The 12172-nt window shown below is 45.1% G+C and overlaps 1 protein-coding gene across 1 annotated transcript in view; it reads right to left on the bottom strand.

The window, feature by feature from the left end:
- The window catches only part of LOC143961575 (proteinase-activated receptor 1-like), an 86076-nt gene extending 85295 nt beyond the window's left edge, over positions 1–781 (bottom strand). The window contains exon 1 of the mRNA XM_077470884.1: positions 558–781. Coding sequence (XP_077327010.1) covers positions 558–642 — 85 coding nt within the window. The 5' untranslated portion in view covers positions 643–781. The remainder of the gene's footprint in view (positions 1–557) is intronic.
- Between the last annotated feature and the right edge of the window lie 11391 nt (positions 782–12172).

Genomic DNA, 12172 nt, shown 5'->3' with positions numbered 1-12172 from the left:
CACACGGTCGGACATTCCGACCACAAAATCCTGCTCTCAAATTTTTTCCGTCGGAAATTTCTGACGGAAAAAGTCCGATAGAGCCCACACACGATTGGATTCTCCGACAATATAATCCGATCTGACCTTTTCTGTTGGAATTTCCGACCATGTGCACAGGGCATTACATCTTCCCTCTTCCTTGTACATCCATCTTTGGAAATTTCTCCGATAACCTTTGAGAAGAACCCTCTTCTTTAGTATAACTACTGATGGTCAATTAATTACTTTAGTAAAAAGTTCTATGGCACTGTATAACTCAGAGTGACCAATCAGATTTTAGCATTATGAAGTCAGACCATTAAAATAAATATTCTGATTGGCTATGGCTTATAACTGTACTTATAGCTTGGAGCCCTGTAGGGAAGATCTGATCTTTCTCATATTTTCTCATGGGCTTTATGAATGATGCTGGACACTTACTAGAAGATTTGTTCTAGATGTGTTTTGCTGACCTGCCATATCATATGAGCCAACTTGTTAAAGTCAGAGAAGACCTGACACTGCTGGGTACTCACCCTCTGTTTTATTGTCACCATTCACTGCACAGAAGAAGGTGACCCCATGTAGAAAGAAGAGCGGTAAAAGTAGATGGACTTCCATCCTGCGGGTTGAGCACCGAGCAATGAAAGAAGTTTGAACTGATGAAACTGACAAGAGAAGGTCTTTTCCTGCAGAAGGGCGTGAACTCAATTCTGACAAAGTTATCTCACAGTTTTGTATATTTCTTAAGAGAGGTCAAATCTATTTCTCAGACAGTGACAGTTGCACGTGCCACTTCTAGGAAGTTGTGACGAGTAGTCATTCAGTGTTCCACATCAGGGGGTTATTTAGTAAAACTGGAGAGTGGAAAATCTTGTGCAGCTCTGCATAGAAACCAATCAGCTTCCAGGTTTTTTTTTTGTCAAAGCTTAATTGAACAAGCTGAAGATAGAAGCTGATTGGCTACCATGCTGCACCAGTTTTAGTAAATCAACCCCAATGCCTTCTTACTCAAAGAGACCCTGGCAGGTCTCTGAAGAAATCAATAAGGCATTTGTCTGTAATAAAAGACACAGTATACTGTTCGCCCGTTCAGCGCAATCCGAACATTATGGGCCATTCACGCCAAAATCGAGTGGCGCTCACGGCCCATAATGCACTGCGGCAGTGCATTGCTGGCTGATGAGTGGCCAAGCATGCACTATGACCCACATTCTTGGCCAATCTCAGCACCGTCAGCGAAGGGTGTAGTACACGCCCCACACTATATAAGGCCGCCTGCGCTGCGGCCTTGCATAGTGTATTGCGGCTCATAGAGAGAGATAGACGGAGAGACAGTGTCTTCATTTCCTTTGAAGCTATTGCAATTACAGTTGGTGTATTGTGCCCTCTGCACAGTATACACCTGAAACTACCCCAATTGCTGGTGTTGTTCTGGCCCTATACCACAGGCAGATGTAGCAGTTACAGTCGGTGTATTGTGCCACCTGCACAGTGTACACCTGAAGCTACCCTAATTGCTCGTGTTGTTCTGGTCCTATACCACAGGCAGCTGCAGCAATTACAGTCGGTGTATTGTGCCACTTGAACAGTGTACACCTGAAGCTACCCCAATTACTGGTGTTGCTCTGGTCCCTGATCATTTTATAACAGATGTGTCCGACTTTCCAACTGCTGCAACACCAATACCCACAACTGCTAAATCCCCTTTACTTGACCCCAGAAAATGAGACCACCAATCTGCAGTAAATATTGGACATAGCAGCCAATTATCTTTATTATTAAATATTCAAATAAATTAACATAAATTAACAAAACTCTATGAACCTGTAATATCAGTTAACTCCTAAAAATGCAAAATATGGGCGTGGTTTATGTAAAATAGTGGGTGTGTCTTACATGGGCGTGGCTCAAAGGGGTGTGGTTAGAGTCTGGGATGAATGGGGGATGGAGAGGGAAAGGGGGGGTGGAGGGATAGCAGCCCCCGATCCTACACCACAATAGCAATATGTGTTTTCCAGAGTTTGACAATCAGCAGATAAAGATACTCCAAATACCTGGTGTTAGCGCTTCGATCATCCCGGCGCCATGATTGTTATGGTGTCAGGAGGATTGAAGCACATTATTTATATAATTACATTGTAATATACTGTAAAATGAAATAATTCAACTCACTATAATGCAGAATCAGTGGGAGCCATGAGCTTGTCACTAGCCATGTTGCCTGCCACCAGATGCCATCAGGTGCCCCCAGCAGAGTCCCTCCTTACATCAGGTGTCCCCATCAGTCCTTCTTTCATCTGGTGTCCCCATCAGTCTTCCTTACATCTGGTGTCCCCATCAGTCCTCCTAACATCTGGTGCCCCTCTGACATCCAGACTGGCCCCCTCTGACATCCAGACTGACCCCCCCTCTGACATCCAGACTGGCCCTCCCTCTAAAATCCAGACTGGCCCCCCCTCTGACATCCAGACTGGCCCCCCTCTGACATCCAGACTGGCCTCCCTCAGACATCTAGATTGGCCCCCGACATCCAGACTGTCCCCTCTGACATCCAGACTGTCCCCTCTGACATCCAGACTGCCCCCTCTGACATCCAGACTGGCCCCCGACATTCAGACTGTCCCCTCTGACATCTAGACTGTCCCCTCTGACATTCAGACTGCCCCCATCTGACATTCAGACTGCCCCCATCTGACATCTAGACTGGCCCCTCTCTGACATCCAGACTGGCCTCCCTCTGACATCCAGACTGGCCACTCTGACATCCACACTGGCCCCCCTCTGACATCCAGACTGGCCCCCCTCTGACATCCAGACTGGCCCCCTCTATCCAGACTGCCCCCTGACATCCAGACTGGCCCCCTCTATCCAGACTGCCCCCTGGCATCCAGACTGGCCCCCCCTGACATCCAGACTGGCCCCCTCTATCCAGACTGGCCCCCCCGACATCCAGACTGGCTCCCTCTATCCAGACTGCCCCCCGACATCCAGACTAGCTCCCGCCATCCTGACTGTCCCCCGACATCCAGACTGGCCCCCGACATCCTCAAGACTTTGACTGGCCCCCAACATCCTCCAGAATCTGATTGGCCCCTGACATCCTCCATACGCCGTCGTTGCTGCACGGAAAGAGATTGAACTGCGGCGCCGCCCACCTTCCATACACGTGACTTCACAGACACTGGCAGCAGGGGTGGGCGGTGCCGCAGCATCTCTATTGAAGACCAGCTTCTGGTCTTCTTTAAAATGGCAGCCGGCAGAGACATTGTCTCCATTGCCCGTGGACCTCTAGCGGCAGGGGGCGAAAATACGGGACAAACCCAAATTTCCCGGGAGATTTCCCGGGACAAAATTAAATCGGGACAAGGGTCCTAATCCCGGGAATGTCCCGGGAAATTTGGGACAGTTGGCAACTATGCACTATATAAGGCTGCCAGCGCAGCGGCCTTGTGTAGTGTGTTGAGGCGTGCAGGGAGAGAAGGATAGGCAGGGACAGTTTGTTTTTTTCTCAGGCATCTGCAGGAGTTAGTGGGTGTTGTGTGCCTCCAGCGCAGTATACACCTGTATCTACCCTTTATTGCTGTTGTTCTCTAATACAGCCATCTGCAGGAGTTAGTGAATGTTGTGTGCCTCCAGCGCAGTATATACCTGTATCTACCCTTTATTGCTGCTGTTTTCTAATACAGCCATCTGCAGGAGTTAGTAGGTGTTGTGTGCCTCCAGCGCATTATACACCTGTATCTACCCTTTATTGCTGTTGACTGGGGCTGTATTAGAGAACACCAGCAATAAAGGGTAGATACAGGTGTATATTGTGCTGTGCTGGAGGCACACAACACAGTCCCAAGAAACCCGTGGACTTCTACGTGGCTGTGAGGAGATGGCTGCGGATCATGTTGTCCTTAGTGACCCAGAGGACTCTGGACCGAATACCTCAGATAACCTACACTGCATGGCCTCCCTGATCCTCCAAAGCCTGCGGAAGGATCCTCGTATTCTTCGGATCAAGGAGAGGGACCATTACTGGCTGGCCACTCTACTTGATCCACGATACAAGGGTAAGGTTGCCGACCTTATCTTGCCATCGCAGAGGGAGCAGAGGATGAGACATCTCCGGGAGGCCTTGCAGAAAGGTCTGTGCAATGCGTTCCCAGAGACTGGGAGGTTACAAACTCCTGGTCCAGGACAATGTGTTGCTGAGGCTTCGGTCAGTCACAGAAGGAGCGGGGGAGAAAGTGGGCGTCTGACCGATGCGTTCAGACAATTTTTTAAACCGCAGTCCAAGGTATGATCGGTTACAGCAACCATCGCTATTAAATTTACATGGTGCAGGAATACCTAGGGGCAAGGTCAGACTTGGACACCTTTCCCACTGAAAATCCTCTGGCTTACTGGGTCTTGAGGATGGATCACTGGCCAGAGCTTGCACAGTATGCAATTGAGCTACTGGCCTGTCCTGCATCCAGCATTCCTTCGGAACGCACCTTCAGTGCTGGTGGAGGCTTTGTAACTTATCACAGGGTGCGCCTGTCCACGGACTCAGTTGATCAAATGACCTTCATAAAGATGAATCAGTCTTGGATCACCACCAGCTACCAAGCACCTTAAGCTGATGTAACCGAATATTTTTTTGGGAAATGTCACATCCCTTCAATACTGCCTATGCTGATGTTGAGTGACTGTCCTGTTATGTTGACTGACTATTCTCTTCCTCCTCAATGATCCAGCTGATATCTTGGAAGAACATTTTTGGTTCTGGGTGATGCCACCAGCCCAATTTTTCAGCCCCTGTTTAACAGGGGCGTGTAATTACAATTTTTGATGCAATGCTGTGCAGCAGGGCTCATTCCTGCACTCCAAATAGAGTATATGGGAGAGGTTGCAGTGTCGTGTCACCAGCACCAGTTCCTAAGGCCCAATTTTTCTGCCCTTGTTTAACAGGGGCGTGTAATTAAAATTTTTGATGCAATGCTTTGCAGCAGGGCTCATTCCTGCACTCCAAATACAGTATATGGGAGAGGTTGCAGTGTCGTGGCACCAGCACCAGTGCCTGAGGCCCAATTTTTCAGCCCCTGTTTAACAATTTTTGATGCAATGCTTTGCAGCAGGGCTCATTCCTGCACTCCAACTAGAGTATCTGGGAGAGGTTGCAGTGTCATGGCACCAGCACCAGTCCCTAAGGCCCAATTTTTCAGCCCCTGTTTAACAGGGGCGTGTAATTACAATTTTTGATGCAATGCTTTGCAGCAGGGCTCATTCCTGCACTACAACTAGAGTACATGGGAGAGGTTGCAGTGTATAGGCCCAATTTTTCAGCCCCTGTTTAACAGGGGCATGTAATACAATTTTTGATGCAATGCTTTGCAGCAGGGCTCATTCCTGCACTCCAACTAGAGTATCTGGGAGAGGTTGCAGTGTCGTGGCACCAGCAAGCAGTGCCTAAGGCCCAATTTTCCAGCCCCTGTTTAACATTGGCGTGTAATTACAATTCTTGATATAATATTTCACAGGAGGGCCAGTTCCTGCGCCCACTGAGAGTAACTGTGAGGACTTATAGTGTTGTGGCACCAGCACCACCACCACAACCACCAAAGGCCCAATTTTTCTACCACTGTTCAACAATGGCATGTACGTTCACAGCAGGGTGCTGCAGCTCCCACCAAGAGTCACTTTGAGGGCTTACAGTGTTGTGGCAGATTTGAAGGAGAGGTATATTTTTTCTGGCTGCCAGAGGGTTCATTGATTCTGGCTGCTGGGAGATCAGTTGTAGCTGCAGGGGGTCTATAGCTGGGGTTAGTATTTGTTGCAAGGGGGTCAATTGTTGCGGAGGGGGGTTTATTGTTGTGTAGGGGATCTGTTGTGGTTGGGGGTCTATTGTTCCTAGCTGCAGGCGATCTATTTTACTGCCTTTATTGTTCCATACAAATTACTTAGCACCACAAAATGATACTTATCTCTGTATTTTCTAAAAGGGGCAGTACTGGGAGGTGGGTAGGGGGTGGAATTAAGTAACAGTGCTCGGAGGTCGGTTGGGTGCAGAGACAAAGGGTGACTCAGAAGGGGGGAGTTCCTGCACCTACTCTCTGAGAAAATAAGCCCTGTGTAGCACCAACAGTTTATACAGTGCTTTACTTGAGGGTAGATAGTACAAATACAATACACTTTAATACAGTCTAACAGTTTAATACATACAATCTAATAGGGAAGGTCAAGAGATACAAGAGGTAATAACTGTGGGGGATGTGTTGATGGAGAAAATAAATGCACAATTGTTAGGTGGGAGCCAGATAGGCTTCTCTGAAGAGATGAGTTTTCAGAGATCGTCTGAAAGTGGACAAAGTAGTAGGAAGTCGGACAGATTGGGGTAGAGCATTCCAGAGGATGGGAGAGGCTTTGGAGAAGTCCTGAAGGTGAGCATGGCATGAGGTGACAAGGGAGTTACAGAGAAGGAGGTCTTGGGAGGAGCGAAGAGAACCATTAGGTTGGTATTTTTAGACTAGGCTAGTGATGTAGCTGGGGCCAGGTTGTGAATGGCTTTGTAAGTTATTGTTAATATCTTGAATTTAATTTGTTGCTTGAGTGGCAGCCAATGGAGGGATTGGCAGAGAGGGATATAGCAGATGCTGAGCAGTTTGTGAGCCTGGCAGCAGCGTTCATGATGGACTAAAGTGGGGATAGCCTATTTAGAGGTAAGCCAATGAGGAGGGAGTTGCAATATTCGAGGCGAGAGATGACCAGAGGGTGGATTGGAAATTTTGTGGTGACATTGGTTAGGAAGGGGTGTATCCTGGAGAAGTTGTGGAGGTTGAGGCAGCAAATTTGGATAGTGATAGGATGTGGAGCCAAAAGGTTAGTTCAGAGTCCAAGATTACACCTAGGACCTTGGCGTGGGGGGAAAAGTTAATAGTTGAGCCGTTGATAGTGACAGGATGTCAGGGCTGGTCTCAGCCCTTCCTTCTCTGAGTTGGCCGCTCAGCTGTCGGCTAATTGCCAGCTCCTATCTCTCCACCGTTACTCAGCTGTTGATGATATCCCACTCATCAGTCCTGCCTACTTAAGCTTCCCAGCCCAGAGGATCTCTGCCTTTGCCTTGGTCAACAACACAGAGACACTCTCCTGCATTCATGTTCAAAGACTTGCTTGGCTAACATCCCTTCTGGCTCCAGATCCTGGTGGCTGTTTTACTACGCTCATCTCCGGCTCCCTGACATTTGGCTTTTTTTGTTTTGACTATATTTTGTTCCATTTACCTTTATTATTAAACAAGTGTGATTTAACTGTACTTCTGTTTTGGTCTGATTTTATGGTTTCTGACAGTAGGCGAAGGCCATGTCAAACTGATCCATGCAGTGATCTTGCTCATACAATCTGGAAAAAATATCACCCCACATGTCTCCTTATTAAAAACTTTGATCTGCAGCCGCTTTACCACCTTGGTGCCACGCCCTCACCCTGTACAGGTTGAGAACCATGGTACAGTCCATTGTTGACTCCCATATGTTCCATGGGCACATACAGTACCTGGTGCATTGGAAAGAGTACGGTCCGGAGGAATGCTCTTGGGTCTCATCCTTGGACGTACATGCCCTTGTCCTCCTCCGTGATTTCCACAGATGTTTTCACCTCAAGCCTGGTGGTCCTCCAAGGGGGAGGAGTCATTGAGGAGGGGGTACTGTCAGGGCTGGGGTCAGTCCTTCCATCTCTGAGCTGGCCGCTTTCTTTTGGTGGTATTTAATCCCCACAGTTTTTTTTTATTTTTGTGCTATAAAAGAAAAAAGACTGAAAATTCTGTAAAAAAATGAATTTTTCTTAATTTCTGTTATAAAATTTAGCAGATTAGTAATTTTTCTTCATAAATTTTGGCCAAAATTTATACTACTACATATCTTTGGTAAAAATAAGTACAAATTGGTGGATATTATTTGGTCTTTGTGAAAGTTATAGAGTCCACAAGCTATGGTGCCAATATCTGAAAATTGATCACACCTGAAGTACTGACGGCCTATCTCATTTCTTGAGACCCTAACATGCCAGAAAAGTACAAATACGCCCCAAATGAACACTTTTTGGAAAGAAGACATTCCAAGGTATTTAGTAAGAGGCATGATGAGGTTTTTGAAGTTGTTATTTTATCCCACAATTCTTAGCAAAATCAAGATTTTTTTTTTCCTTTTTTTTCACAAAATTGTAATATTATCAGGTTATTTCTCACACATAACACAAATTACACCCCAAAACACATTCTGCTATTACTCCAGAGTATGGCAATACCACATGTGTGAGACTTTTACACAGTGTGGTCACATACAGAGGCCCAACATGCAGGGAGCCCCATCAGGCGTTCTGGAGCACCCAGGACAATTCTGACATTTCTCTCCTACATGTAAAAATGATCATTTATTTCCTAGAAAATTACATAGAACCCCAAAACATTATATATGCTTTTTTAGAAAAGACCCTAGAGAATACAATGGTGGTTGTTTCAACTTTTTATCTCACACAGTATTTGCACAGCAATTTTTCGAACGCGTTTTTTTGGGAAAAAAAAACAGTTTTGTGCTTTAAAAAAAACAAAACAGTAAAATTAGCCCAATGTTTTTGCATAATGTGAAAGATTAAGTTATGCCGAGTAAATAGATACCTAACATGTCACCCTTCAAAATTTCACACGCTCAAGGAATATCGCCAAACGTCGCTACTTAAAAATCCCCATAGGCGACGCTTTAATTTTTTTTACTGGTTACATGTTTTGAGTTACAGAGGAGATCTGGAGCCAAAATTATTGATCTCGCTCTAACGTTCGCAGCGATATCTCACATGTGTAGTTTGAACACCGTTTTAATATGTGAGAGGGACTTACGTATGCTTTAGTTTCTGCATGCGAGCACATGGGGACAGGGGCGCTTTAAATTTTTTATTTTTTTTATTGTTCATTTTACTTTATTTATTTTAGTTTGACACTTTTTTCCCCAAAAATAAATTTTTTGATCACTTTTATTCCTATTACAAGGAATGTAAACATCTCTTGTAGGAATACGGCATGACAGGTCCTCTTTACAGTGAGATATGGGGTTAATAAAAAAAAGCGATTCTGGCTTTGATCGTATTGGCAAGTCGGTAGAAGCACCTGAGGAGGGCTGCGGGAGGGGGGGGACGTCCACTCTCGCCTCCTGTAAGAATGATCCAGCAGTGGAACAGCCACTATGATCATTCTTATGGTGAAGGGAATCGCCGGCTAAAAAAGCTGATATCTGAATAATGCCTGTAGCTGCAGGCATCATTCAGATATCCCCACACAAAGTCAAGGACGTCATGTGATAGCCGCCGGGCAGGAAGTGGTTAAAATGTTTTTTGTTTTTTAACACAAAGTTGACCATTTACACAATATTTCTAACACATAACATGTACACTTATAATGATATTGTCGCTGAATCTAAATTTGAATTGGGTATGGTGTAAGTATCCCCAATGAATCCTATTGAATGCTTTTTCAGCATCAATGGCTAAGAAAATGGAGGGGACTTTAGTAGCTTCAGCATGATGTAGCAGGTTGATAATCTTACGAGTGGCACCAGGGGCCTGGCAGTCTGTAATAAAGCCAACCTGATCAGCATCAATCAGTTGTGGTAGGAAAGGCGCCAACCTCCTGGAGATTAATTTGGCATACATTTTTACGTCGGTGTTGAGGAGAGATATGGGTCAAAGGTTTTGGGGGGACACTGCCTCCTTCCCTGGCTTTGGCAGAGTAACAATTGTTGCATTCAAAATTTCAGATGGAAAAGAGCCAGAGGACACAGCAGTATTGAATGTTGATTGCAGATGAGGCACCAATGATTGAGAAAGGGGTTCATAATACTCGACTTTAGCTGAGCTATTAGAAGTGGAGGATGTCTGGGAATTAGCACCATCACTTACTGTGAATTGGCCGTGTTCCTGCATGAAGCGGGCGCTCTCCCCTCCTCCTCTGCCCTGCTGTGACAGTGTGACGACCGGCTGCCAGCGCCATCTCGATTAGCAAAATGGGCCACCTGGGGGGGGGGGGGGAGGGGAGAATTCTGTCATCTTCCTCTATGTTTTCTTTTCTTTCCTCCGTTTGGATATTCCCAGAGAGATGGTGAGTTGATGTGGGGCAAAACCGCCCATGTCTGGGTGGTAATGCTCATGCTATGAGCCCTGTAGTGCCGCTGAGAGACAGAGCGGAATCAGTGTGCGGCCATCAAGCACAGAGTCCGGCCACCCGGTTGTTTTTAATAACTTTTTGTAATGAACGTTTGTAACAAAATTTGTTGAATTTTTTAATTCATTTTTTCACAGTGGATTTTTTATTTATTTTTTACAATTTGATTTGCACAGTCCTTTGAAGAGTGGATCAGACTAGCACTGATTTGTTTATTAATTATTTGTTTTCAGCGCTGTATTTTGTGTATTTGATAGTCACTTTGTGGGCTGTTTTTTATATTATATTTTTTATTACTACATTTTGTTCATAGCACAGAAGGGTATATAAAGTATTGTTAAAAAAATGTTAAATAAAGAATTTACAAAAAAAAAGAAAAAGAAAAACATCACACTCAAAGTATTCCCAGCACGAGCACATAGACCCTAAAACTACTGAAAACATTATAATTAACAGCCATACATGTGAAATCGAAGTTGACATTGAGTGTGATTTATATATTCAGTTTTCACCACACTAAGCGATAATCTTCCATGTAGTCACATTCCGAGCTGCATTCTGTGCTGTAGATGTGCAGTTTCTAGTGTGAATGGGCCTGGGAACTGCCCTGGGGGACATTTATCAATGCAAAACATTTTTTTTTTAAAGATCACTTTGATTTTAATGATGCTTAAAGTGAACCAATAAAAATTAAATATTTCTTTACATTATAGTGCCGGGGGGGGGTCCCCTTAAGTCTGTAAAGTGGCACATCTGTACCATGTATAGAACCTCCTGCAGCAAAACTGACATATATAAAGAAAAAAATTACATTTAAATAGCTTTTCCCTTCAAGCTTTTTTATTTTGTAAACAACGGCCGGGAGCCAGTCTGTATGATGAGGCCACAATGTAGTGCAGTGGGAACAAGATTAGAGATTTTTTGGATAAATTCTAGTGTCTCCTTGGCAGACTTTGGGTGGAAATAACACAATTTTGCACCACAGTGGACGAGCCTTATGAAAAGAAGCCAAATTATAGTAGCCTTATGCCGCGTACACACGATCGGATTTCTCGTCAGAAAAAGATATGGCGGCTTTTCTGACAGGATTCCGCTCAAGTTTGCCTTGCATACACGCGGTCACGCAAAAGTTCACTGAAATTACGACCGTCAAGAACGCGGTGACGTACAACACTACGGCGAGCCGAGAAAATGAAGTTCAATGCTTCCGAGCATGCGTCGAATTGTTTCCGAGCATGCGTAGGAATTTTTCACGTTGGAATTGCCACAGAAGATCGCGTTTTCGAATAGGAACTTTTCCCAAAAGAAAAATTGAGGGCATGCTCTCAATCTTTTACTGGCTGGAATTCTGCCAGCAAAAGACCGATGGAGCATACACACGGTTGCATTTTCCAATGAGAAACTCTCATCGGTCTTTTGCGGGCCGAAATACTGATCATGTGTACGCGGCATGAGGCCAAAATTGACAAAAAATTTTTTAGATAAAGTTTGGTGTCTGTTTTGCAGACTAGGGATAAAAGTAACAGGTATGGAAAAATTGGCTTTGGGTGTCGGTGGTGCCTTCACATCGTAACCTTATATTCTTGAATTCTTGGTATTCTTGAAAAATCTGTATATTTTTCTTAACAGCCTCATCACTGGACCCAACTTGGCAATATACTGTGGCTGAAGGAACATGACTGCTAATTTGTTGTTTATCAGTGTTCTCCCCTCTCTGTGGGCTCATGTTACTCCCTTCCTCAACCTTAGAGCCAACATCAGAATCATGTAATATCTGTGCATCCTCAAGAAGCAAGTGGCTAACGCTGTGTCAAAATCACTCCGCTGACTCCTCCATGTATGATGCTGGAGCTATGGCAGGAATAGCTGTGGACAAGGAGGCAGAATAATCCACTCTTGAAGTGGACTTCGCACTAGACTCTGCTTGGGCGATAGACCATGAGGAGGGTGAGGAGGGTTTAGTGAGGATGG

The sequence above is a fragment of the Lithobates pipiens genome, unplaced genomic scaffold, assembly GCF_037356315.1.
Source record: "Lithobates pipiens isolate NorthernLeopardFrog02 unplaced genomic scaffold, aLitPip1_a1.2 Scaffold_8, whole genome shotgun sequence".
Lineage (NCBI taxonomy): Eukaryota > Metazoa > Chordata > Amphibia > Anura > Ranidae > Lithobates > Lithobates pipiens.
This window is presented reverse-complemented; position numbering and strand designations above follow the sequence as displayed.